Source organism: Sitophilus oryzae, unplaced genomic scaffold (genome assembly GCF_002938485.1).
Source record: "Sitophilus oryzae breed Bouriz unplaced genomic scaffold, Soryzae_2.0 scaffold_1242_pilon_pilon, whole genome shotgun sequence".
Classification (NCBI taxonomy): domain Eukaryota; kingdom Metazoa; phylum Arthropoda; class Insecta; order Coleoptera; family Curculionidae; genus Sitophilus; species Sitophilus oryzae.
This window is the reverse complement of record NW_022145885.1, coordinates 132,471-158,837: the sequence shown is the minus strand read 5'-3', so window position 1 is coordinate 158,837 and position 26,367 is coordinate 132,471. Positions and strand designations below refer to the sequence as shown.

At 31.4% G+C, this 26,367-nt stretch overlaps 1 protein-coding gene across 2 annotated transcripts in view; it reads left to right on the top strand.

The window, feature by feature from the left end:
• Positions 1-22,025, top strand: part of LOC115874204 (sodium- and chloride-dependent transporter XTRP3) — a 53,088-nt gene extending 31,063 nt beyond the window's left edge. Inside the window, exons 6-11 of one of the 2 annotated variants that reach the window (XM_030889301.1) lie at positions 4,068-4,110; positions 7,054-7,255; positions 11,725-12,047; positions 17,395-17,595; positions 19,169-19,256; positions 21,017-22,025. In XM_030889301.1, the coding sequence (XP_030745161.1) occupies positions 4,068-4,110; positions 7,054-7,255; positions 11,725-12,047; positions 17,395-17,595; positions 19,169-19,255 (856 nt within the window). In that variant the 3' untranslated portion in view covers position 19,256; positions 21,017-22,025. The remainder of the gene's footprint in view (positions 1-4,067; positions 4,111-7,053; positions 7,256-11,724; positions 12,048-17,394; positions 17,596-19,168; positions 19,257-21,016) is intronic. The other variant, XM_030889300.1, reaches the window with a different exon arrangement.
• The last annotated feature ends 4,342 nt before the right edge of the window (positions 22,026-26,367 follow it).

Here is a 26,367-nt window from a genome sequence, read left to right as displayed (position 1 = left end):
TTGAAAAAAAATATTTGATCTTCTAGTGTTTTAGTGTCTTGTCCTGACCAGTTAGAAAATGCTCAAATCGTATTTTTAATCATATCTCAATTTTTTCAAATGGAACGAGGGTGCATATTTATAGCATATTTTGAAAAAGCATTTTTTTACGAATAATTTGATTCCACACAGTTGGTATTTCGAGTCAAATCTTCGTTACGAACCGCAAGTTATAATTTCAAATAAACCATAATATGCGAAAATGTCAAAAGTTGACATATGATATGTCATTCTATTTAGAGTAAATTATATAAGGACTCTTGCCACTTAACTGCTTATATAGAAATTTAATTCTACGCTGTGTTTGTCATAATTTGGATCAACCTGCTCTCACTACCGGTTTCGGAGCCCTACTCTATCATCACGTGAGCTTGGGCGGATGCACAAAATGACAACCACAGCGTAGAGCTAGTCAATTCCGACTTGTCGGAAAGTGTCGGTTAGATATTAAGTCCCGAACTGGAGATAGCGGCCTGCGTGCAATGGTAGTACTTTCGTACCACCGGTACGCAACTATCGATAGTAAAAGGATGGTAAAAGGCTTTTTTTCAGGCAAGCTAAATTATAAAATAGACCTCTGATCACCTGATGATGGAGTAGGGCTCCAAAACCGGTAGTGAGAGCAGGTTGATCCACGTTATGATAAACACAGCGTAGAATTAAATTTCTATATAAGCAGTTAAGCGGCAAGAATCCTTATATAATTTTATTATATACCTATACTGCAACAAATTTATTTTTTATTTTATAATTTGGCTTGCCTGAAAAAAAAAGCCTTTTACCATCCTTTTACTATCGATAGTTGCGTACCGGTGGTACGAAAGTACTACAATTGCACGCAGGCCGCTATCTCCCGTTCGGGACTTAATATCTAACCGACACTTTCCGACAAGTCGGAATTAACTATCTCTACGCTGTGGTTGTCATTTTGTGGATCAGCCCAAGCTCACCTGATGATAGAGTGGGGCTCCGAAACCGGTAGTGCGAGCAGGTTCATCCACATTATGACAAACACAGCGTAGAATTAAATTTCTATATAAGCAGTTAAGTGGCAAGAATCCTTATATAATTTTATTATATACCTATACTGCAAGAAATTTGTTTTCTATTCTATTTAGAGTGCTGCCATTTAAAAATCAAAAGTTGTAGTCATTTCCGGTGAAACAGGAAGTGACCGAAGACAATTGAATACGTCAATCAATTCTAATTTATGTCATATATTAACATACCAAATCTCTTTTTTTAACTGAAAAAATAAAAAAATTATAGGGGCGAGCCACTTTTGAGACGCATCCGGTATTTCCTGACCTACTATAATATCTAGATACGGCTTATTTATATAATAGTTTACAAAATTATTGTTTTTGTTAAAATACTCTTAAGTTTAAACCATTAATTAACTTTAAAACTCTGCAGTATTTATATATTTTGCTAATAAACTTTCCTGTTTGATAACATCATCCTTCATATCTTTGTAAATTTTGTTTTCTTCAATAATTCCTCTACATTAAGATATTCATTTATTCAGAATAATAATAAGCTTCTCTCCGTCACACTTTCTACACCGATTAAAAATATAAGTCTAAATTAAAATATTCATGAACTTTATGGGAAAATATTTTTGTTATTAATTTTTTTTGTCCTGTTCAAAATTAACTTAAAATAACACTGTCCTAAAGGAAAATAACAATATCGAAAAAGCGATCCGAAATCTTTGAAATATATTCCAGGAAACTTTTTTTTCAATTTTATGGTGCTCGTGGAACAAAATCCCCTAAAGCAGAATTTTTACGGCTTAACATACTAAAAGTCCCCATCCCTCGGACCGTGCAAACCACCCCAAAATCATCTCTAAGAGCGCATTTTTTTAGTTTTTGCTAAAAGAGAGAAAGAGAGAGAAAGAGAAACCAGAACCGTTTTTTTTAAATGGGTGGCAAACTTGACCGTTCCCCCCCATCTGTCAGGAAATTGATTTATTTTTATGTACATCGATGCGGCTAATTTTGCACAATTTTGCACACCCTCCTGGCGAAAGTTATAAAAGGTCGAAAATTTGAACCCCCCCCCATCTGTAACTAAATTGAATTTTGTTTATATCAAACAAATCACATAATTTTGCACAATTTTGCACACTTGTTTTTGAATTTTGCACACAATCCTGATTAAAGTTATGAAGGTTTGAAAATTCTCAATTTCCCCCGCATCAGCTACGAAATTGAATTTTGTTTATATCAAACAAATCGGCTAATTTTGCACAATTTTGCAAAGCTATTTTCGAATTTTGCACACTCTCCTGACAAAATTTATAAGGGTTTGAATATTTAAAATTTGTCCCATGGTGTGTGAAGTGTCCCATTTAAAAAAACATGAGCATGAGTCATATTTCGAAAATGATAGATCTCACCGACGCGAAAAACTGTACGTAACTTAGATTTCACCTTTTCGATAAATAATAGCTTGCAGAGAAGATCATTTATGAAACTAAAGATTCTACACACAGATTTGTCCTAGTCCTCTTACTTGTCCTATACTTGGGCTATACCGTTGTCCTATACCAGGCAAATTTGAAAATTTTGCATTTTTCGACACCCCTCATATCTCAGTTATCCTATATCATATCGAAAAGGTAAAATCTGAGTTCCGTACACATTTTCACGTCGCTGAGATCTATCATTTTCGAAATATGACTCATACTTATGTTTCTTTTTTAAGTGGGACACTTCACACACAATGAGACAAATTTCAAATATTCAAAACATTATAACTTTTGTCAGAAAAGTGTGCAAAATTCGAAAATAGCTGTTCAAAATTAGCCGATTTGTTTGATATAAACAAAATTTAATTTCGTAGCTGATGGGGGGGGGATATTGCAAATTTCCAAACCCTCATAACTTTAATGAAGATGGTGTGCAAAACAGGTGTGCAAAATTCAAAAACAGGTGTGCAAAATTGTGCATAATTATCTGACTGGTTTGATATAAACAAAATTCAATTTAGTCACAAATTGGAGGGGGGGGATTTCAAATTTTCAACCCTTTATAACTTTCGTCAGGAGGGTGAGCAAAATTTAAAAATAGGTGTGCAAAATTAGCCGAATCGATGTACATAGAAATAAATCAATTTCGAAATAGATGGACGGGAACGGTCAAGTTTGCCCCCCCCCTTTGGTTAAAAAAAGGGCTCTGGTTTCTCTTAGGTAGGTGTGGAAAATATCATTTATGGTGTGCAAAATGTGTGCAAAATAATGGTATATCTATTTTTAAATCTCCCCTAGTACGGGGAGCAAACTTGACCGACCCGTTTAAATTTCACAATGCAAAGCTAACTTAGCGTTTATTTTGGCGTTATTGATTTTTCTGCTCGTTATTAGAGATAGCTGGTACTCCTCTCCAGTAAGTATAAGTTGATATTTTTATATTCTCTACTATCATTGGAATTCCAACAGATATCTTAGTCCATAAAATGAGTGATTTCATAAATCCTATTTTAGTTCGCAGCAGTTTCATGTTTATTATTTGAACTTAATTTAATGTTCATTGTTCATTATTTATGTATAAAACTGCTACAAACTAGGCGCTATGACATCCTCCATTTTACTTTGCGAAAGAAAGTTACCAACATATTTTTGGGGAAACTACAGAACATAGACCGTAAGGTAATTTGTCTTTCAATCCCAATGATAAAAATAGCAACATACCTAATGAAGACGAGTTTCTGAACTCTTTCTCTATATGGCGCGAATCAATCAGTAGGTAATAGCTATAGAGTTAAAAAATAAAAGTTTAGACTCTGTTTTATTCACAATTCAATTTAACCTTCAATAAAGAATTTTGAAATCGCATCGCGATTTGTATACTGAAAGCCTAAGATTGATTTTGAACCTTTGCCAACAAATTATTCAGTTCATGCTATATTATCGGTCTATAAAATAGATATATGTACAATAAAGTCAAATCAACCATTAATACCATTTTCCACTAAATTTTATTGACGGATTTTTTTAATAAACAGAACTCTTCTTCTTTCAGACATAATGCGACGGATTGTTCTTTAGAGAAAGAATTAGACGAGGTAAGAAAAAAAACGTCAAGTAGAAATTTCCAAAATATTTTTAAAGTTTTTTTTTATCAATTTATTAAAATAAGCCCCAAGCTAATAATATAGTAAAAGCACAGCCTATTCATACCCAGCCCGAGAACTTACATGAAATTTGCGTACCAATCTAAATATTCGTTTATTTTAAGTCGAGAACACACCTGGTGAATGTTACCATTCGATCGCAATTATTTGCATTTATAGCTATTAGTGATGGGAATACCGAGTCCACATTAGTCGCGTTACAATAGCGACCGTTCCAGAGAAATACCGCGATTTTGTAACCGAGGCCCCACCAAAGTGTGGCAGTGTCGCTGTTTCCGCCTATGCGGTATTTCTGGTCACTGTACCTACCTACTCCTCTCCCTGCCGTTACCTCTGTGTCCGTGCAAATTCATAAACCCCACAAATTTGTAAATAATAAACAACATGCAGATGGCTAGAAGAATTTAGTTATATTAGCTTTTAATTTTAAAAATTAAACTATTAGATAAAAAATATAAAATAATATAATTTATTGGTATTCAAAATATTTTATTCGCCATCTTTTCTTCATACTGAAGAATAGCTTTTTATAAGTTTTATATTTTTGCCAATAATATTTAAATTTATATACTTCTGATACACATTATAGCCGTTAGAATTTAAATTAAAATATATACATTTGTGAGATAATTATATTTTTCTATTTTTTTCTTAAAATCTATTTACTTGAGAAATAGTTAAGCTTAAACTATAAAAATTAACATAATTTGAGTCATTATTCGAGATACCTACGCCATATGCTAAATTTCTTTATCTACGTGTATGTTTTTTTTTATCTACGGATATTCCTTATTGGTCGAAAAGTTAGACTTAAATTGTTCCCTTTTTTTCGGTCATATTTTTTCTTATTTTTGTAAAAGTGTTTATTTGTAACTATCTAATGTACCTAACACGTATTTATTATCAATCGAAAATGTCTAGTACCTACCGAAAATCGTGATGTCGATAGTATCGTAACGACTGTAACGGGAGCATCAACGTTAATAGCGACCGATCAAAGCGAAGCTACGTGTTCGCGACCGACGAAAACTTGACCCTACGAGCGCTCCTACAGTCGCGCGACCACTGGCACTGGAGCGAAGTACGTCGCGGTATAGGTCGTATCAGTTGCTCATGCTCAGTCAGCTCTTCGCGACAGACGAAGCGGTCGAGATCGGGCGACGTTACGGAGGTCCAACGCTACGTACCAGTTCCAGCGACCGACAAAATAGCTACTCTAGGGTTGCGTTCCATAAGCGTTGTAAAATAAAAGACGTTTTTCTAGGGAAGTACGTCCTAGTCGTTCATATAATCAGATAATGTGTACCGGGGCATTAAAATCTTATCCACCTTTTAAGTAGGGTAATTTTTACTCGATATCCGCATTACAATTTGTTTGTTGTATCAATTACTTTTCTGTGGTTATGTTATTTCATTTTGATTAAATATTTACATAATAGTGGAAAAAGGAACAACAACCCTAGGTGGTGACGTCACGTCTACGAGTTATCCTGCTTCAAATCCCAACCCAGCAACATCTACCTATTTCGAGCTATAGTTACTTTTATTTTGGTTGTTGACTTCCCAGTTGGCAACACATGGGAAGCAGGATCGCCAAAACTGTTTCCTACTTGCGTTGTTACCCCTGTTGAATCCTGCTGCGAATTTCGTCCCAGCAACACTTGCTGTTTTTAAGATATAGCAAGTTTAAGTCTGATTGGTGACGTCAGACATAGCAACACAATAAAAGCAGGATGGCTGAAACAAGTTTCTGCTTTGGCTGCTATAATCCTGCGTTAACCTGCTTCAAACCCCATGTCAGCCACTCTTGTCGTTTTTAAAATAGAACTAATCGATTCCTGGTAATCAGTCGCACATTAAGATTATGAATGATTTTTTTAACTTGATAAGTTTCAGCTTTGGCTGCTATTTTTTTGCTTCATTTGCCTAAAATATGTATAAGCTTCCAAGCCATAAATAATTATTCCGAACAGTTGAACAAAATAAGGCAGGTTCATTGTTCTCAGGAGTAACTTTAGAGTTTTTAGTATGACATCCGAAAGCGCCTTAAAATAAAAGTAACTATAGCTCAAAATTGGTAGGTGTGGCTGGGTTGGGATTTGAAGCAGGATAAAGCAGGATTGTAGCAGCCCAAGCAGGATCGTATTTTATAATTCCCGCTTTCAATGAGTTGCTAACTTCCCCGATCTCATCAGCATTGCAACATTTCCAATAATTCGCTGCTCGCATTTTTCTTTCATCTATTCACTTTTACCGACAGAATATGGAAAGCATTCACGCTACATTTGCTACGAATGCACCTACGAATACACCTGAGAAAGATTCCCCCTGAATGAAAACGAATGCGAACGTATATGGTAAGATTCACGGTATCTATATTATTATATTCACGGGTTAGCTTTATGTTATATACCACGACGGGATTATGAGCACCATTGAATAAACTTTTAATAAAACAATTGAAATTAACGTTTCGACTGTTGCTATTTGAACGAGAATAGACGCAGCAGATGAAGCGCAAATACTCAAAAACAAGATGACAAGATGGTAGCGAGGCTGGTAATGAATAAGCTGTTGAAAATATATTTTATAAATAATATATTTTTATGGTCAATTAAAATGTTGATACAAATCTTTCAACTTTTTTTGAAAAGTTGTAATGTTTTATACATAATAAATTACATATTTACATTATTAATACCTTTTTAATTCAATACAAAACTTAGTTAAAAATACTATTTTAAGACATAAGAAAGCCTTTGATTTATGATTGCTTGTTTTATTGAAACATGATGAATAAAATTTAAATCCCAAATAAAAAATATAAATACAAACTTTGAATAACTTTTACTAAAACGGAATGACTATTTTTAGGCAGCTGAAGGAACTGGATTAGCTTTTATAGTATTTACAGAAGCCATTGTAAAACTGCCTGGTGCCCCTTTTTGGGCTATACTATTCTTCGTGATGCTTTTGTCGTTGGGTATTGGATCTCAAATTGGTATACTGGAAGGGATGCTTTGCACAGTATTCGACATCGAAATTTTAAAAAGAGTCAGTAAACAATATATTACAGGTAATTATATCACTCTTTTACTCTTATGCATTAAAATTATAAGGTATATTATGACACAACGCGTAAGCTTTTGCAGATTAGTTTTGTAAAATGATTGCAAACTTTTTATAAGAAAAACTTAAAATATTAATAAATAAAATGATTATATATTATAGTACAATGTATGACAATCTCAACTGTAGTTTCATAAAAATATAACTGTAGACACATTTAGACACAAGGAATAGTTCAGGTGAAAAACATAAGCGCCATTTTACTAATTTTACTATTTTAAGAGCACTGGATGGCTGGTGGTTATCAGGTTCATTCCGTGTATTTTATATTTTTACTGGGCATATATCATAGGATATAACAACTTATTGCCCTGCAGAGTTTATACGTTTTGCAGGGACCAGTTAAACTTACTATAATATTGTAAAATCCTAAAATTAAGAAATTGGGGCTTATCAAGTTTTTCCCCTGGACTTCAACATAAATAAATTTACATCAATGATTATGCTAACAAACATAAATTAACGAGACAAGTTTTCTGTTTTTAGACATTGGTCTAAAATATAATATATATTATATATTATAATTATATAACATAATAGTATATATTATATAATAGTTATATATTATATAATAGTTATATATTATATAACTTATAATTTTTTAAATAAACGATATGTGTAGACACATTTAGTGGCTATTAATCTTTTATTATTATTATATATTGATATAATAATAATAAAAGATTATAGCCACTAAATGTCTCTACATATATCGTTTATTTAAAAAATTATTCAGTCAGCGATAAATGATTAAATTAACACCTCATTCTCTTTCTAACTTAAACGCCATTTTTATTTTCACAAAAATGCTTATGATTTAATTAGGTATATTTACGATGTATATCATTTTATTTATATTTATATCTACAAAAAAGGTGGTTATTAGTTGTAAGTAATATTTATTTAAATAGTCATAATTTCGTAGCTTTCTATTCATATACATACCTTATGTATATAATTATAGTATCTACTTATTTAGTGCATTCAAATATTCAACAGCATTAGACATGCAATTCTTATTAATCCAGAGCCAACCTTCATACAATCACGCTTTACTTCCATGAAAAATTTAGCTTTAATTTTACTGCTGCAAATATTTTCAGTATTTGCATGCTTGTAATTTATACAGGGTTAGTTAGCGATTGGGTTAGATTTCCATACGCTTGGCTATAAATCACCTAGATGTATATAAAAATTATGCCAAGATTGAGTTGTTGGATTATACTTTAATATATACTTAACTAACTTAACGAGCATAATATATTATTATAATACTGCAATAAACTAAAAAAAAATAGTATGTATTTATTTACAGCTACCTATAATGATGCTGCCGTTACTGAAATTATTAAATTTATATCTTGGAAGTGTCGCGTTATCTACCTTTAGGTTAGGTTAGGCTAGTTTGCTGGGGTTTGGGATCATGTTTGATCCCTCACTCGGAGGCCTTGGGCCCATTGCGATACCCCTGTATTATTGTAAAAACGGCCAGTAAATACTTAAAGCGGCCAAGCTGTCAGAGTATATCACTATATCCCCTATTGGTCTATCAGCAATTTTCGCTCGTATACAACTAGCCGCTTCCTTTATGGCGTAAACCTCTGCTTAAAAAAAGTTGCCCCCTAAAGTTGCGGAAGCATTTGTGTAGACTGCTATCTCTTGAGTGTTTATTACTCGGTTGCTTTTCCATTCTTCTCTTGTCGGGATGCGAATCCTGATCTTTTCTCCAAAATCATGTTTGGTGAGCATATAGTCCGTTTTCTGGTCTAGCAGCTGTGGACTCATGTTCACCATGATTTTCCCTATCACTGGCAATATCCTCGAGTGACCGTAGTTGGTCTGGTTTCACAGATTGGATTCGCTTAATCTTAGGGCACCCTTAGCGGCCAGATCCTTCACGAGCCAGTCGATTGGTTGCTAGTCCAGAATTGCTTCTAGCGCAGCTTGCGCTGTGTTGTTCCTTGCTCCAGTTGTACCTGAGCTGTTAATCGCTGTACTTTTGTGAGGCTTTTTATATTAGTCTCTTTAAGTACCGCTTCCCACCATACTACTTCTAAGTGATGATTGGTTTAACTATAGAAGTGTACAGGGTGTCCCATTTTATTTGAAATCATACGGTATCTCCGTTATTCATGAAGATAGAAGGGTGCGGTTTGCATAAACCTGTGCCACTTTTTTGTCAAACGGAAGATGCCGTAAACAAAATTTTCATAGCCGTCTTAGTTTCTGAGCTGCAGGGTCTTTTTGAAAATTTTGCAATTTGACACACCCCCTGTATCTCTGTTATTGTTAAAGATATCGAGAAGGTGAAAACTGTTTATTGTAGAACTTTTTACATAGAATACAGTGGCGTAGTCTGTTATTCTACGAAAACAATATTTTTGAAGATATGAACTATAGTTATGTTTTTTTTATCGTATCAGAATTTTTAAATATCCCTTTAACTAATTTACGTGAAATATACTTTCAGTAAGATGAGACTCCCTCTCCCAACTTAACTTACATCGAAAATAATATCGGAATTTTGTTAAATTATTATTTCTCAAATCAATGAATTAGAACCAATTGACCCATATGATGGCCTTCCTGATTTCCGGATTTGTCTATTCTCGGTTTCTGATTTTGGGGATTTTTGAAATATGAAATATATCGTGGCAACTAACACAATGTCGAACACCTGGAAAATGCTTTAATAACGCAAGCTAATTATGCAAGCTTTTAAATATTTGAAAACCCATCCCGTTATAATAATTTCCGTTATAAAAAAAAAAGAAAAATATATTTAGAGATTCAAAAGTAAAATATATCAATTCCAAATAAAATTTTAATACGTGTATAACTATTTTAGTAAATACCATTTTGATTTTTTGTTATTTATCAAGGCCTACTAATAAGAAAATGATATATTTTAAATATTGCTGTAAATAATGAAAATAAATACAGAGTTATATATATTTTTGAGAAGCTCATTGCAAGGCGGATCATATTTTTTATAAGTATACAGGGTGTTCCATTTAAAAAAACATAACTTTAGTTCATATTTTCAAAAATATTTTTTTCGTAGAGAAACAGACTACGCCACTGTATTCTACGTAAAAAGTTCTACAAGAATCATTTTTCACCTTTTCGATATCATCCATAATAACGGAGATACGGGGGCTGTCCCAAATTGCAAAATTTTCGAAAAGACCCTGTAGCTCAGAAAAGAAGAGGGCTATGAAAATTTTGTTGGCAGCATTTTCCGTTTGACAAAAAAGTGGCACAGGTTTGTGCAAACCGCATCGTTCTATCTTTACTAATAATGGAGATACCGTATGATTTCAACCAAAATGGGACACTCTCTACATCCAGTGTATAATGTACGGTTGCAGACCCCATCTCTTTCCAAATAGTTTTTTACATGCATAGAATGCATTTATTCCCCTTATCGTCATCTCCTCCGTGTTCCTTTTCCAGGAAAGCTTCGAGTCCATCTACCTTTACTTCTCTCATATTTGAAATCAATTAAACTTTTAGTTACGTAATCGAGAGCGCGATTTTTAAATTCATTGTTGCCAGCCATGGAAATATTCGGCGCCGTGCTGACTAACTGGAATTTAAATTTCGCGCTGAGGATTCAGGTGGTAGCTCTGCTGTAAAAAATGTCAAGTCACCGCATTTATTTATTTATTTCCTGACATTATTCATTCGTTTTGAAATAGTGTTGTGATACTAAGGTTAAAAATGTTTACTAGCAGATTTTGCAGTCGAACATTGTTCTTTTTAGAACCTCTTTTAGTGCGAAGTGGTACAAGATACGTTCGATGGCTTACGCGTACGATGGCTTAATAGACGTAAAAACTCAAAAACTTTATTAGAATATTTTGAACGGAAAAACGGTAGTAATGGCCCTTTATGTCCCTTAAGTGCAGTTAAGAAGGTGAGTTTTATTAATGTAAATAATAACTGTTTATATTTTTATAATTAATTTATTTTTGTTTCCTAAAATATTTTGATTAATAGAAAATATATAAAAGTTGACAACGCTGTGCCGGTCAAGCTAGTTTTTTTGGTTTCGTTTGTTATTTTTCATTACTACATAACATCCCTCTTTGGAACATTTTCTTTAATGGGAATAACTGGGAATAAAAGCTATCCTTTATAAAGCCACCAGTTGTTGACGTATGGATCGCACTTGTCGCTTATTGTCGCTTGTCGCCATATTATATAAGAAAGTTATTTATAAAATATAAATAACTTCCTGTATTAATGTTTACGTAAAATGTGTATGGTGATGCATTCAAATGAACGTATTGTAGTAGTCGATTCAATATGAACAAATTGAACCATGTGATTCGATTTACTAAAAATAATTCTAATTCCCATCACTCCTGTATATGGTAACTTTTTTTCGACACACCTTTTATATTTTTTCAGCTACGGTCTGTGTCATCTGCTTCTTCATCGGCTTAATCTTCACCACCGGCGCCGGCGAGTACTGGCTCAGCATGTTCGACTCTTTTGCCGGTACCATCGGTCTGGTAGTGGTAGCCCTAATGGAGATGATAGCTGTCATCTACGTCTACGGTCACGAAAAATTCACCAAAGACATCTACGAAATGACGGGTTACAAGCCGGGACTCTACTGGCAGGTCACGTGGCGCTTCCTGGCGCCCTCTATCATGATTGTGATACTGGTGTCTTCGATCGTGTCTATGGTGATCCAGCATCCGGAATATTCGGCGTGGAGTGCAGAGAAAGTAAGTAAGGATACTAAGGGAATATACAATGCGTTTTAACTGTAAACAATCATTATATAAGGCAATGCTTCTGCAATTTTTTTCCTATGATTTTTCTTAAAAAATCGTAGGTGAAATATGTTACTTGACTACCACAGAAAATTATTATAATAAAAATAGTGTTTTAAGTTCCAATCTAGAGTCCCATGGCTGTGTTAAAAACGCTCGTTTTTAATCAAGGAGCCTTGAAAAAATAGATTTCATCGTCTAATGTTTTCGGGTCTCGTCCTGGCCGCTTAAAATATGCCCAATAAAATTGTATTTTTAGTCATATCTCATTTTTTTCAAATGGAGCGAGTGTGGCTTATTATTAATTGTAGTTTGAAAATGTCAAAAGTTTACATGTAATATGTCATTCTCTATTAGTTTTATTACTGAATCATTGTCTACCACATTTAAAGTAATGTCATTTTATTCAGAGTGTTATTTTCTATCGAATAAAGTGGCTCACCCTTATAACATTTTTATTTTTCAAATAAGAAGACGATATTTGGTACGTTAGTAGTACATTACGATACAGTTAGTTCGACATAAATCAGGATTGATTGACATATTCAATTATTGTTTTCGGTCACTTTCTGTTTCACCCGAAATTACTACAACTTTTCATTTTTAAGCTTATGCTAATGAGCCACCCTCGTTCCATTTGAAAACATTGAGATATGACTAAAGTACTGAATGCCATGCCATTCTATTCGGGGTGTCTTTTTCTATCGAATAAAGTAAAAAAAAAGACGGAGGGTGCTATTTAAAAATCAAAAGTTGTAGTAATGTCCGGTGAAACAGGAAGTAACCGAAAACAATTGAATACCGTCAATCAATCATAATTATTTATGTCTTATACTAACACCAAATCTCGTTTTTTTAACTGAAAAAAATAAAAAGTTATAGAGATGAGCCACTTTTGAGAAACCCGAGGTATCTCACATACATATCCGAGGATTTAAGGGAAATATTGGTTTCCCCGATGTGAATTTGAGATCATTATGACAAAAATATTATTAAATCAGAATTACTAGTTTTTAAAAGCGTTGCTTATTTTTAAACACCGGTATTTATGCTAAAACTAATTGTACTATCAAAAGTTCTACTATAAGACTGTAAAGAAAGAACAACCTGCTTTTCAGAGGTTGTAGGAAAATTCACATAACAAAAAGTTGGGGTGCCTTCTAAGAGGTGGGGCACATTCTAAAAAGTGAGGAGGAGTAAGTCAAATAATACTTAATTCTAGTTCATTTTCCAATCCACCGATATGTATTGAGCTCTTCTTGATAGCCCTTTTTTGGCTAAAGCTTCATCCAGAACCTTGAAATTAGTGGAAAAAATAGTGGTTCCAGGTTAGCGTAGAGATTTGTTCCTCTAATTTCAATATAAGTATTCCGAACGTCACAATTAGTGGTAGAAATTTACAAATAGTAGAAAAGGTTAACAAGCTTTTAACTTTGTCCACTTGTGATTTGATAAAAATAGAAAGTCTTCTGTTTCGTAATCTAATTACCTTACCGCAAGCTGTTGCGAAAATATTTTATTATTTTTAATTGTATTTTTTAGACATATCATCATTTTTCATCATTTTTTAGATCCTCAAAATTAGTGGAATACCTAAATTAGTGGTTTTAATTATACATTATAGTTAAAAGTTTACGATCATTCACACAGTCTAAAAAATACGATACCGAGCAATAGCTTGCGGTTGTCAGTTATATCCATAGTTAGTTATATCTACATTACTAGCAAATTTTGAAGTATAATTAGTGGCAAAAGTTAAGAAGCTTCATTCAGATCCTCGAAATTAGTAGTATAAATCAGTGTTTTAATTACACTTTATAATTTTTAGTTTACGATCATTCACAATGTCTAAAAAATACGATTAAAATGAATAGCATAGCCTAACAACAGCTTGCGTTAGTCAGTTATATCCATAAAGAAAGCCTAATAATTACCTTATAAAACAATAAACTTTTCATTTCTAACCATAATTTCTTTTGACATTACTCGCAAATTTTGAAGTATAATTAGTGGCAAAAGTTGAAAGTTTGTTAATTCTTTTTACTAATTGAAAATTAGTACTACCCATTTAGACGTTCTGAATGCTTACATTGAAATTAGAGAAACAAACTCCTACGGTAATTTGAAACTACTAATTTCGATGTTCTGAATGAAGCTTTAAGATATTCCCAATTGCTATTTTTTAAACTGTCGCCCTGTATAATATTTTCAGTGTATAAATACTACTGGGGAGAAAGTCAAAATGTCTTCGCATCCTTGAAGCAAAGCTTATCAATCAAATGTAATCATTAATAATTAATAATTATGGTGCCCGGTGGCGTAGAGGTACAGCTCTCCTCTACCAATTCAAAGGTTGTGGGTTCGAATACCACAGCCAGCATTTCATCAGCCGACTATTTTTAATAAAATAAAAATAATTTAGGTACCTAGGTCGACTCAGCCTTAAATGAGTACTTGGGATTCACAATCCTGAGGTAATAATAGGCGGTTGAAGCGTAATGCCACATTACCTTCCTTGTATACCGAACGGCCTAGTATGTAGCTTGTACCTTTCTACTCCCAAGGCGTTAAACGCTACATACGGGAGCTATTATTATTATTATATTATATATAAATAATAATTTAATTAATACCGTTTATAAAAACAATGTTTCTTCAAGCAATGTCCTCTGATTTATTAAATCTCCAATCGAAAACCATATCTTATAAGTAACACCAGCTTAATTTTCGAGATACAGCCAACGAGATTATAATCGATTAAAGTGTCAAAGGATGCAGTGATAAATTTCCTAACTAAGTTCTCCTAACATACAAAACAAAGTGATCTTTTTAGAGATTATATTACGAGGCATATTATTATCTTCAAATATGAGCATTTTCAATGATCGTCCTAGGGTTCAGTTATATCGCTTGGCTTTCAATAAAAGTTGTATAAGAAAAGTAATTTTCATTGATATATTATTATGAGACTTAAAAGATTAAACTTCCTAAAGGTCAAAAGTAAACGGTGGCAGCTGTATTCGCCAAAGTTTGTGCAGGCAAAATTGAGCCAAAGCAAAAGTTAATCTTTTCGTCGAAGAGATTGAACTAGATACTGTAATAATAATTTTTTAATTAATACTCTTACGTAATATAAATACATTTACGAAAATTATCCAATATATAATTTAGTATTTTTTTATTGGATAAGTTCCCTTGAATAATAGAATACTTTGATAAATACATAAAAAGACAAAGTTTAAAAAAATTAGATAAAACATATTACGAGGATTGACTTTTATATTTTGTATATAAAGTCAGACAAAATAGTAGATGATTTTAAACACTATTGTTTTATGAAAGATGGTCCAACAATTGCAATGGTGCAACATTTTCTTCCTTTCAAAACCCGGTTGTTTTTGAAGCTGTGTGTGAAACTTACATTATCTTTGTGGAGGTTCATTCGTCGTTGAGAGTTAGTTTTTCAAAACTCAGCAATTACTTCTGGCAAACAAATAGATATGTACCTACCAATTAGCAGTAACAGTTCTTTAATCTTCCCGAGGAATAATTGTTGCTACCTCATCCGCTTTTCTCAAAAATGTGCCAGCATGTTTTTGGAAACACTTCGAGAACGGATAACTTGACTGTTTCGGTTAATCTCGCTTCATTCTACACCCAAACAGCAGATTGGCATTTTCGGGTTCATAAGAGTAAATTCAGGAAGATTTTTGACATCAATTGACTCTGCTTTCTGTTCTTCCGTCGACAGATGCGGTATCCAACGAGAAAAAAATAATAACGAGAAACTAATAATTATTATGCATATAACATTTATTGAATTGCGGTCTTTGAAATGCCCAATAAAGGTTAATTCTCACTATACCTTCCATATCAGCTCCCTTCCGTGAATGTGAAAAATGAATAGGCCAATGCACACTATCCGTTTCGTTTCCCTTCCGTTCCATATCCTTTCCTTCCATACATTTTTTGGCGAACGGATGAAGCGTATCGGAAACAGCGTTGTCAAGTTCTTACATTTCTGCTAAATCTGTTAAAATTTTGCTGATATGTATTTATTCTTTCGCCTCTTAATTAAATGTATTACCTTTTTCAAAAGATACACATTTTTAAAATGAAACTTTCGTAATGATATAAATTGTATAATAAAAAGTATGAAACTCATCCCGTTTCCATTCCATATTCGTTCCGTATTTTTATAGTATTGACGCTATACGTAAGCTTCCGTTCCGTATAAGTTCCATAGTTTTTATTGTACAATTTATATCATTACGAAAGTTTTATTTTAAAAATTTGTATCTTTTGATAAAGGTAATAGATTTAATTAAAAGGTGAAAGAATAAATAAATATCAGCAAAATGCTAAAAGAGCTGGTATACAAATGTAAGAACTTGACAACGCTGTTTCCGATACGCTTCAGTCCGTCCGCCAAAAAACTGTATGGAAGAAAAGGATATGAAACTGAAGGGAAACGGTAAGGATAGTGTGCATTGTCCTATTCATTTATATAATATAATATTTTATGTAAACGGAAGGAAAACGGAAAGGAGCTAACAGTTTAATGATATGTGAAATGTCGATGTTCTTGGATCAGCTTACGTACAGCATCAACATTTTCATGGGTGATTGCCGTTGTTGGTAAACCTGTTCTTGGCTCGTCACTAAAACTAATCCGTCCGCGTTTAGATTCCCCATACCAACGAGAAATGGTCGACGGATGTGGTGCTTCATTGCCGAAAACAGAAACCAACTCAGCATGGCGTTCTTATTGCGACAACTGTCTTCAAAAATTGTAAAAAAATATTGCGCGAATATTTTTTCAGCTTAATTCCATTTTCCGACTCGTCAACTTAAAACATTCAGTTTAAGTATAGGTTGATAAAACCGGTCTAAAACTTTGACGTTAAGTTAACTAAAGATGACAGTTAATTTTGACTTTTGATATATGTTGATAGGCGCCTACTATGTTTCTATATGCAAAATATAAAAGACAACTCTCGTACATTAGCTACAATTCAATGACATTACTACATAGAGTGTAATTCAATTTTTTATACATCTAAAAAAATGCTAAACTTTATTTTGTGTCGAGGTTAAAATTTGAGCTAAAAACTATGGAGGTATCCACTAAAATCAAAAAGAAATTTAAAGTTAACGGGTTAGACGTTACATTTGTTAAAAATTAAAGTTGCATCGGATTGAGAAAAATTTGGATTCAAAGATGAATATAAACTGTAAAATCCAGGAAGGATGATATATTTTCCAAATTGTTAGATTTACACTATTTATTTTCTTACAGGGTGTTAGTGTGAAAACACCGTATCCAGGTTGGGTGCTGGTAATAGCAGGTTGTATGGTTCTGGCAGGCATTCTACCCATTCCAATTGTGTTCCTTCTAAGACGATATCAGATACTCAAAATGGATATTAATATACATGAAGGATCTATACGAAGAATCGATACTACAGTTTCCACAAAGGAGATGATCACTGATGTGGATGTAAGTATTTTTTTCTAATATTGTTATTGTTATAAAAATGCAAATAACGCTTAGCAGTGTTGGCTACTTAATATGCACTTTAAAACATTAATTATTATTATAAAAAAAATGTTTCCAATAATTTAAGTAGAGCCCATTTATTAAAGTACATATATCAAAGTGCAAAATAATATAAGAAATTATAAGCAAAAAAATAGACCAAGTTTCTTATAGTACACCAACGGCACGGGCTTAAAATTTTCATGTATTTTAAAGTGTTATATATTGTATTCTAGTCGACCGATTATGATGAACTTTTTTTTAGTTAAATTATTTGACATTTTAGTATTTCTTTCTAAATCAAAAATGTTATGTTATAAAAAAGTTTCTTCAAAAATGTTGTTATTTTGGTGAAAGTTTGGAACACCCTGTGGAATATATTAGGAATTTGGAAATCATTTTATCATTTAGGTGCATTTTTTCTTGATAGTTTATTTTTTGGTCCATTTCAATAGCTTTATTTTTTTGGAGATACATTTGTATTCGCTTTTGACCTATATAGACACTAACATTTTTTCGGTATTTTTATATTAAAACCATACTTTTGGTTTTGGTTCCAGTTAACAGACCTATGAAATAGTGTTTATGATTTATCGAATTTCACTGTTATTGAAAAATCATATTATTGTTTTCTATTGACTGTTGGGCAGTTACAGAGATTTTTTTAAGTCCAGAAGTTGTATCCGCTATAGTTGCTTTAACTGAAGATGATAGAGGTCAAAATTATGTAGCTAAGAGATTTAGGTGTCACGAAGTACAGCAGTTCCTTCTTTAAGACAAGTTCATATGTTAGACGTCCACGAAAAAAACTTTGAATCGAGACGATCGACTTATTGTAAGTTTATCGCTAAGAAAGTCGAGCCGTTTGCCAGCTTTTCAAATTTATAATGAATTGCACCTAAGGAACGTATATGTAACTGAATAGACTGTAAGAAGATTAAACGAAGCAAATCTTATGTCAAGAAGGCCTGCTTCGGGATCATAACTTACTAAGTCTGTTGACTATGACCAAAAGCAAAGGCATGGTTTTAATATAAAAAAATAAGAAAAATGTTAGTATCTTCTTCAAAAGCAATTATCTCCAACAGAAATAGAACTATTGATATGAACCAAAACAGGACAAAAACAAACTAGAACGGGAAAGGATGTACCTAGATGATAAAACTTTCACCAAAAAAGTTTTCCCTCGTATATATATGGAAACTTTAGTTTTTAATTTAGAAAGAGATACTAAAAAGTCAAATAACTTAACTACATACTGCTTAAAGAATCATCAAAATCGTACCACTAGAAAAAAATATATTAACCTTTAAAATACATCAAAATTTTAACGTACCATTCTTTCGTGCCTGTGACAGTAATTGAATTTTATATTCCCCCCCTGGGGTATATTAAACTAATAACACAATATCAGATATTTATATTTGCTGTATATTTCTTGTATAATCATATAAATAAACTTTTGCGGTTTATCTCAATTGTACAACTACACAGCTACCTTACTAATTTTGTATTCTAACTTGCCCAAAACTAGGAGCAATTAACAAGTCCTGAGGGACCCTGCCTTACCGCTTCAAACACGCTCAAAAATAAATTCACTATTGGTGACTTTGAGGTCTAATGTAAGTAACTGTTTGTCGCTTGTTAAGTCAAAACTAAGAAATGCATTTCATAGTTTCCTAAGTTATGTTCGCTTTTGTATGTGGTACACGAAAAATGACGATTGCGTTGGAATACTTTCATTTGTAAACGCCATAGATAACGAATATTTAAATGTTGGACTTGTTCTCCATTTTACTGACACTGGGTAGTTCAATCCCCGGATCAAAGAAAGACAGACAATTTTTTAAAATATTCTGTATTATTTAGAGCATTGACAAGCGACGCGGAAAATCATAACAAGAGAATTATTGCATGAATTTATTACTGTCATACCTCATAATTTGTTTGTTCGTTAGAATATCCTATAAGGCGTCGCCATCTTTCGTGAATCACCCTGATTGTAGGATTTTACAGACTTTTATTTAACTTGTTATGCATCTATGTAAGTTGTAAGTTTCACAATTTGCAAACCATTTTTCAACAACTACTACTTCTATACAATCTCTTCTAAGTATAATTTGTTCAGCGATCGTTCAACGTTATATGTATCATAAATACACTCAGATGCAAAAAAACGCAATAGAAATTTTTTCGTTACAGTTAAAGTGTTATATATATTTTTTTTTATTTTTAGCCCTATTTTCATGATTTTTTTTAGCAAAATGTACATATATACGGAACTTTAATTCGTAAAATAAGTTTTTTATAAACAGTCAGACTGTTAATCCAAAGACTGTTTTTACCTTAATTTTAACACACCCTGTACAATAAATCGTGAGCAAATTCCTCTAAAACATTATTTTTCGGTCAGGACCATGACTCCTGAGCTTTTTGTTTTTTGATTCATGTCAACACATGCCTTGGTTAATTTTTAAGAGATTAAACATCAAAAATTTAGCGACTATTATCGTAATTGCATATTGACAGTAGTTAAATTTTGTGTACCTACGATTCGACGAACTGTTAATACACTCAAATTCTTGCCTAGAACCTCCTCATGCCAACTTCTTGTTTACACGGTTATTAAATAACGGGCCCGCAAAACGTTGATTCTGATATATCGATCGTCTAGAATTTTAGTTAGTAATTAAGTAGTTTAGTTTTTATTTCTTTTTATTAAATCGTCTAGTTTTTAGTTAGTAAGTAAATTAGTTTAATATTTAATTAGTTTTGCATTTCCTACTACTACCCGCTTTGCGCTTATTTCAACCAGTCTCTCTAAAATATTCCACTACATTTTTGACCGTAGAGCGATGAATGTTGTATTACTCTAGCAACAGATTCATAATTTCGCCCATATTCAACAAGAACAACGGATTTTGCACAATCTTCTATACTAAGTACCATATTTAATCGTTGGTATACCTACAAAATGTAATTTTCAATAATTACGACAATAGTCACCTAAGCCACCTCGTCATATTAGAGAATAACATCCAAATTTAATGATAATAATTGAGAAAAGTGCAAACTGTTGGTCGCAACTTAATTTCGCTCTTAAAAATTAACCAAAGCATGTGTTGACATTTTACCCTCAAGAATTCATTCGAATCACTAAAAGTACTTAGAAGAAAATTATAATAAATCGAAAGATTATTAAGACTTTAACACCCTGTAGCTACGAAACAAAGTAGAATCGGACTTATATTGATATTAAAAATAAATCTTATAAAAATATTGAAATTTGAACTTATAGCTTCTAACTTCTGCTTGAAACTTTTGTTTATTATTGTTACTGATTAAATGTGAGTTACTAATAATACTTTTATATATTGCTTAGCTCGAAGAAAACGATGAAATAGATGGTCCTCTTTCTATCTACGATTCAGAGTCGTCGGATGACGAACGACCCCAGCTTAACGCCGCTCTTGGACGAAATTTCCATTTAGAGGTCATTAGGAATTAAAAAGAGATGTCTTAGTATTAGTGTAAAATAATAATTTCTATACTTAAATACGCAACTTAGACGCATTACGCTCTAGTCAAACTCAAACTAGTAAAAAATGTGCTTAGGTTGACTTATAATAATATTAAGTTTAATCAGTGACATTGCTTTAATAAATACTTATATTTTATAAAGTCAGTAACAAACAAAATATTCTAACAAAAACCAGAACACCTAAATCCACGCATGTGACCCTATATAAAAGATTCACATTTTGTAAAACAAAAAATAGTAACATAACTGTTAAGGTCACGAATCACATTTCTTTCTTTTAAAATTATATTAAATAGTTATTATTTTAAAAGATAATATTTTGCCAAATAAACCTATTATGTTGATTTAATATTACACAATCGTACGTGAGAATTTAAAATTAACTTTTCCCAAAAATATCAAATCAACATTTGATAGATCTATCTACAGTATGTCCCCGGATTGTCTTTACAAGAGGAAAAACTTTTTATTATTGACATTTCGAGAAAAATGCATTCTTCATAAAAAAATTTTGCTTGTTCTAAATTGGTTAATCTCATTTATACTTACTATTTCCATACCGCTTTAGAGAAAAAAAAACATGAAAATATAGTTGAATTTTAGTTTGGTTTGAAGTCTTAAAAATCAAAAGGCGTTTCTATGATTTCATTCATTGATAGAATTTTAATTAACGTCATATATTACACTAAATGTTATAGAAGCACTAAATAAAAAAAAAATGTTAAAAAAGTTTATAACGGAAAGGGTAATAATATTTATCGAAAAATGTGATGTTTAGCAACAGTAAAAAATATGACGTTAATCAAAATCATATCAAAATTAATAAGAACCATCTATCAAAGAATGAAATCGAAATGATATTACTATAGAAACGCCTTTTGATTTTTAGGACTAAAAATTCAGCCAGATTTTCACTTTTTTTTTAATTTTCTCTAAAACGTATGGAGATTTGGAAAAGTATAAAGGGGATTAACCATTTTAGAACAAGCAAAATTTTTTATGAAGAATGCCTTTTCCTCTAATTGTCAATAATAAAATAGTTTTTCCTCTTGTAAAGACAATCTTTATGTGTATAAAAATAATTTCACACATCTCAACAAATGATAATTTTTAATAAAACTTTTATATATGATTTTGGTTTTTATATAACATTTTAAACAAAAAATATTTCTGTTATTACTAGCTTATATGATAATAAACACTAATGAATTAATAAGAATAGAAAAAATAAAAAGAATACAGAATGTACATTAAAAACGTAGCAATGTCACTGCATATATTATCTATTTTTGTATTTGTCCAAAAATGTGATACTACTCTTAGGAAAATGTTTCATATACTTTTTATATTATGAGTTGTCGTTTACATGTTGGTCAGTCTTGCTTCGTGTTTGAAAGTCGTGCGCTGGACATTACAAATCATTGTACCTTTTCTATTTATTGGATAAGAAAGACGATATTTATACAGATTTATTATTATAGCGTCCCGATTGTTCTTGTATGGGACTTGTAAAAAATTGTGATGATATAAAGAAAAGTATATATGATGATACATTATTCGTTTTAATCACATTGAGGATATTTTTAACATTACACCAAGTACAGATTTTTTTAATGTAAATTCAGATTTATATGAATTAAAATTTTGGTTTTAAACATATTTTGGGTTAAAATAAGATATAAAATATCGTGTTCAAAACACAGTCAATTTTGTTATAATCTATATTAGTTGTTTGTCAACAAACGTAAATACTGGAGCGTAAAGAATAAGTCACTAGAATAAGTGACTTACTCTCCTAAATATATAATATGAGCTTTTTTATTTAAACTTTAATCCCGATTTGATTACAAAATGTATGAACAAGTGTATAATGGTACTTCCCACATTTCTCTGGACTGACATCTTTACTAAGGTGTTTCTAGAACAACAATTATTCAGTATTTTTCTTTAACTTTATAAGGGTGCCCCAGGCTGAGCATGCATTAGCCACATGTCCTTTCTTTGGTGTCTTGGATCACGTGATTGATTCTAATTTTACTGGAGTTAAACACAGTGCAATACTAGATTTGTTTATTTCAACGCTCAGAGAAAGAATGGTTAATGAAAGAACGGTTTATGTTAGGTATAGAGTGTTTGATATCACAAATTCAACATTACTTACAGAGAATTTAAGTATGTAATAGAAAAGGGGGGTACTCATTTAAATTAAGAAAGTTGCTGTCAACTTCCGGTATTTTCGGAAGTGTCGCCATATTGAAAGCATTTTTAATTGATAGATCTCGTTGTGAAACAATGATGTGCAAAAAATCTCCGATCTAGATCTTGCTGTAGAAACTTCTAATGGGCACTCAGCCTGGTACATCCTGCATTCTAAAAATTAATAATAACTTTATTATTGTATATTTTGCAAATTAATAACGTGCTTTTATCATTTTCAAAATAATAAATTTAAAAAAAAATCTATCTTACGTTTGTTGACAAACTATAAGACATCTCTTAGGGTAGTCTTCCACATGGAAGTTATTTTTTAAAATAGGATCTCTTCCAAGTGGATGGACTTTAAACAAAGTTGTTGTTAAACCTAGAATTAGTGCATAAAATGTACCTTAGCGCTATGTACATAATGTAAATATATAGTATTTAATTTTTGGTTCTATCAGATACTGAATATTTAAATTTAGTGATATTATTTATAGAAAAAATACCTATTTTAGTATTTATTTTGATATTAACTGAAAAGCTTACTTAGCTTTTATTTAAATAGAGTAGTTTTGCTTTTATGTGTTAATGTATAATCTTAAAAATAAAGATTGTTGAAATTTTGTAATAAACCTCAAGTCAATGGCAAATAAATAAAACCTAAGTACCTATCTATATTCTATTCTATCAAAATCAATTACTTATATTTTATTAATTAAATTACTGCACAATTTTTTTTTATAATTAAGTATATTAAATACATTTTGTCGATGTCTCAATAATGTTTTTGTATTACTATTACACAGTGATAAAGAATTATGGTAAGAGATTATAATATTCTATATAGGTACGAGTCAAATTTTTAGTTTTTTTATTTTCTGTATCACTGCGATCCTTATACGAATATTATAATTTATATTAAATTTATAATTAGCAAAAGTAGGTACAACATGACCGAACAAAAATGCGTCAGGGATGGCTATGAAATGAAGATCCCTGTCATTTTATATGTAATATTATACGGGAAATGTCATCGATGTTCATTTCCAAGCCAACTAAACGTCGTTTTTTTTTCGATGATACGGTATGTTTATGTTGTTCAAACATTTAATATGAAAAAACTGGTAAATATTAAGTTTATTTAAAAATTAACAAAAACGTAAATGTATCATGAATCTGTGTAATCTTTATAGCGACTGGGTCCCAGATAAATAAATTTTATTTATGTATAGATTTTATTAGAGATGTACTTATATTCTTTAAATCTGTTTTCTTTTAATTTTTTTTTCTCTTTAAATCATTTTTTGAGGGATTTCGTTTTAACAAATTAAAAAAATAAAACATTGTTTTACAAAATAACTTATCTATTACAAAGCAATACTTTTTCCATTTAATTAATTTTTGTATTTATTATAGTTTAGTAGAAGCCATGTTTATCTGGGTACATTCCGTATAACAAACTCAGTTTTGAAATAAGCCGAAATAAAGATGTTAATTTTATACACACTACCGAAAAATATACCTCAATTATGTACTATAATTATAATATGTTTAAAAATGCTTATTTTTATTATTATATTTGTATTATTTAATTTGTAATTATTAACTATGATGCCCGTAGAGTCAAAACTAAACGAAATTGTTAAATATAAAACCCTTAAATATAAAAACTAGATTTGGTATTAAACTTTAACTTGACTAAAGAAATACTTTGAAGACAATACATTTAGAACGAATGAATCAATTAGACGAAAGAAATAGTAATTACGAGTATATATCATGTCACAAAAGAACAGAATATTAATGTTAGTAGCATTATTTGTCGAAAATTTGACCAAAAATCTACTAATATATTTTCTGTGCGACCAGTTTTTCGCCCAGCATTAAATAAAAATAAACATATATTAACGTTACTCATAACAATACTACAGCGTGATCTACGCTTCCTATTTTTTCTTCTAAAATTCTAACAGATTTTTGTTATCTACTTTATAATTCATATTTTTATTTTAACATTCCCTGTTGCAATAAGTATGAATTTACCTTTTATTTTTAATTTCAAATCGGTTAGTTTTTGAAAAAAATACAAGAGCTAAAAAAGTTAATAAACAAATCAAGCTATCCAATAGTAGTTACATAAGTTTTTATTTAAATATAGGCTTGGTGCATTTCAGTTGATTTCAAAAAATTCCGACCGCAGCGCTGTATACGGCAGAAATCAGAAATTTTCGCTATGTATTTCACGCCGCGCCGTCCCGGTTACAGTTCATGTTGATCGCATTAAAATAATATTGAAATCGTGGCTTTGTCTTAATATTTAAATATTTAATTTTTTGCTAGTGCAGATTTTGAAACTAAAAAACAGATTCGAGATTTGTCTGATGTAATGCTGTTTCGGGTAGTAAAAATTAAGTGAAAAAGAAGTTAAACTGGGTGTCGCGTTGTGGTTCTAACAATTTCAAATGTTAATAAAATTGCCCAAAAAAATGTTAACGCGTAAAGGAGGGGTAACGCGTTGAATGTTGGGGAACACATTCAATAACTCAACTTTCCCAAATATTCAACTCTCCTCAATCAACATTTTATAGCTTCACAGCTTCTCAAATCGATCTGATCAAAAGCAAAAATGGATTCAAGCACTTCGACAGAACAAGTGAGTAAATAAAGTGCCCATTACATAATCAAAAAATTAAATAGACATGTACTATGAGAGGATAAAATATAATTTTCAATATTAATGGTATACTCTGTTTTTAATCAACTAGTGCTTAAATTTTTTATGAATATCTTCTAAAATTATAATAATGTACCTTCAAAAAATTTCGTTATAGCCGAAATAGCCCAAGTTATGTCCCTACTAGCAAAACCGGTGCATAAAATTGTGCTGGCTACCGTCGTAGTTGAACTCATCTAAAAAGTTTTATTAGCTTTAATAATAAATTATAATACAAATTAGACTTTCTTAAGATATCAAAATATTTACTTTTTTTAGG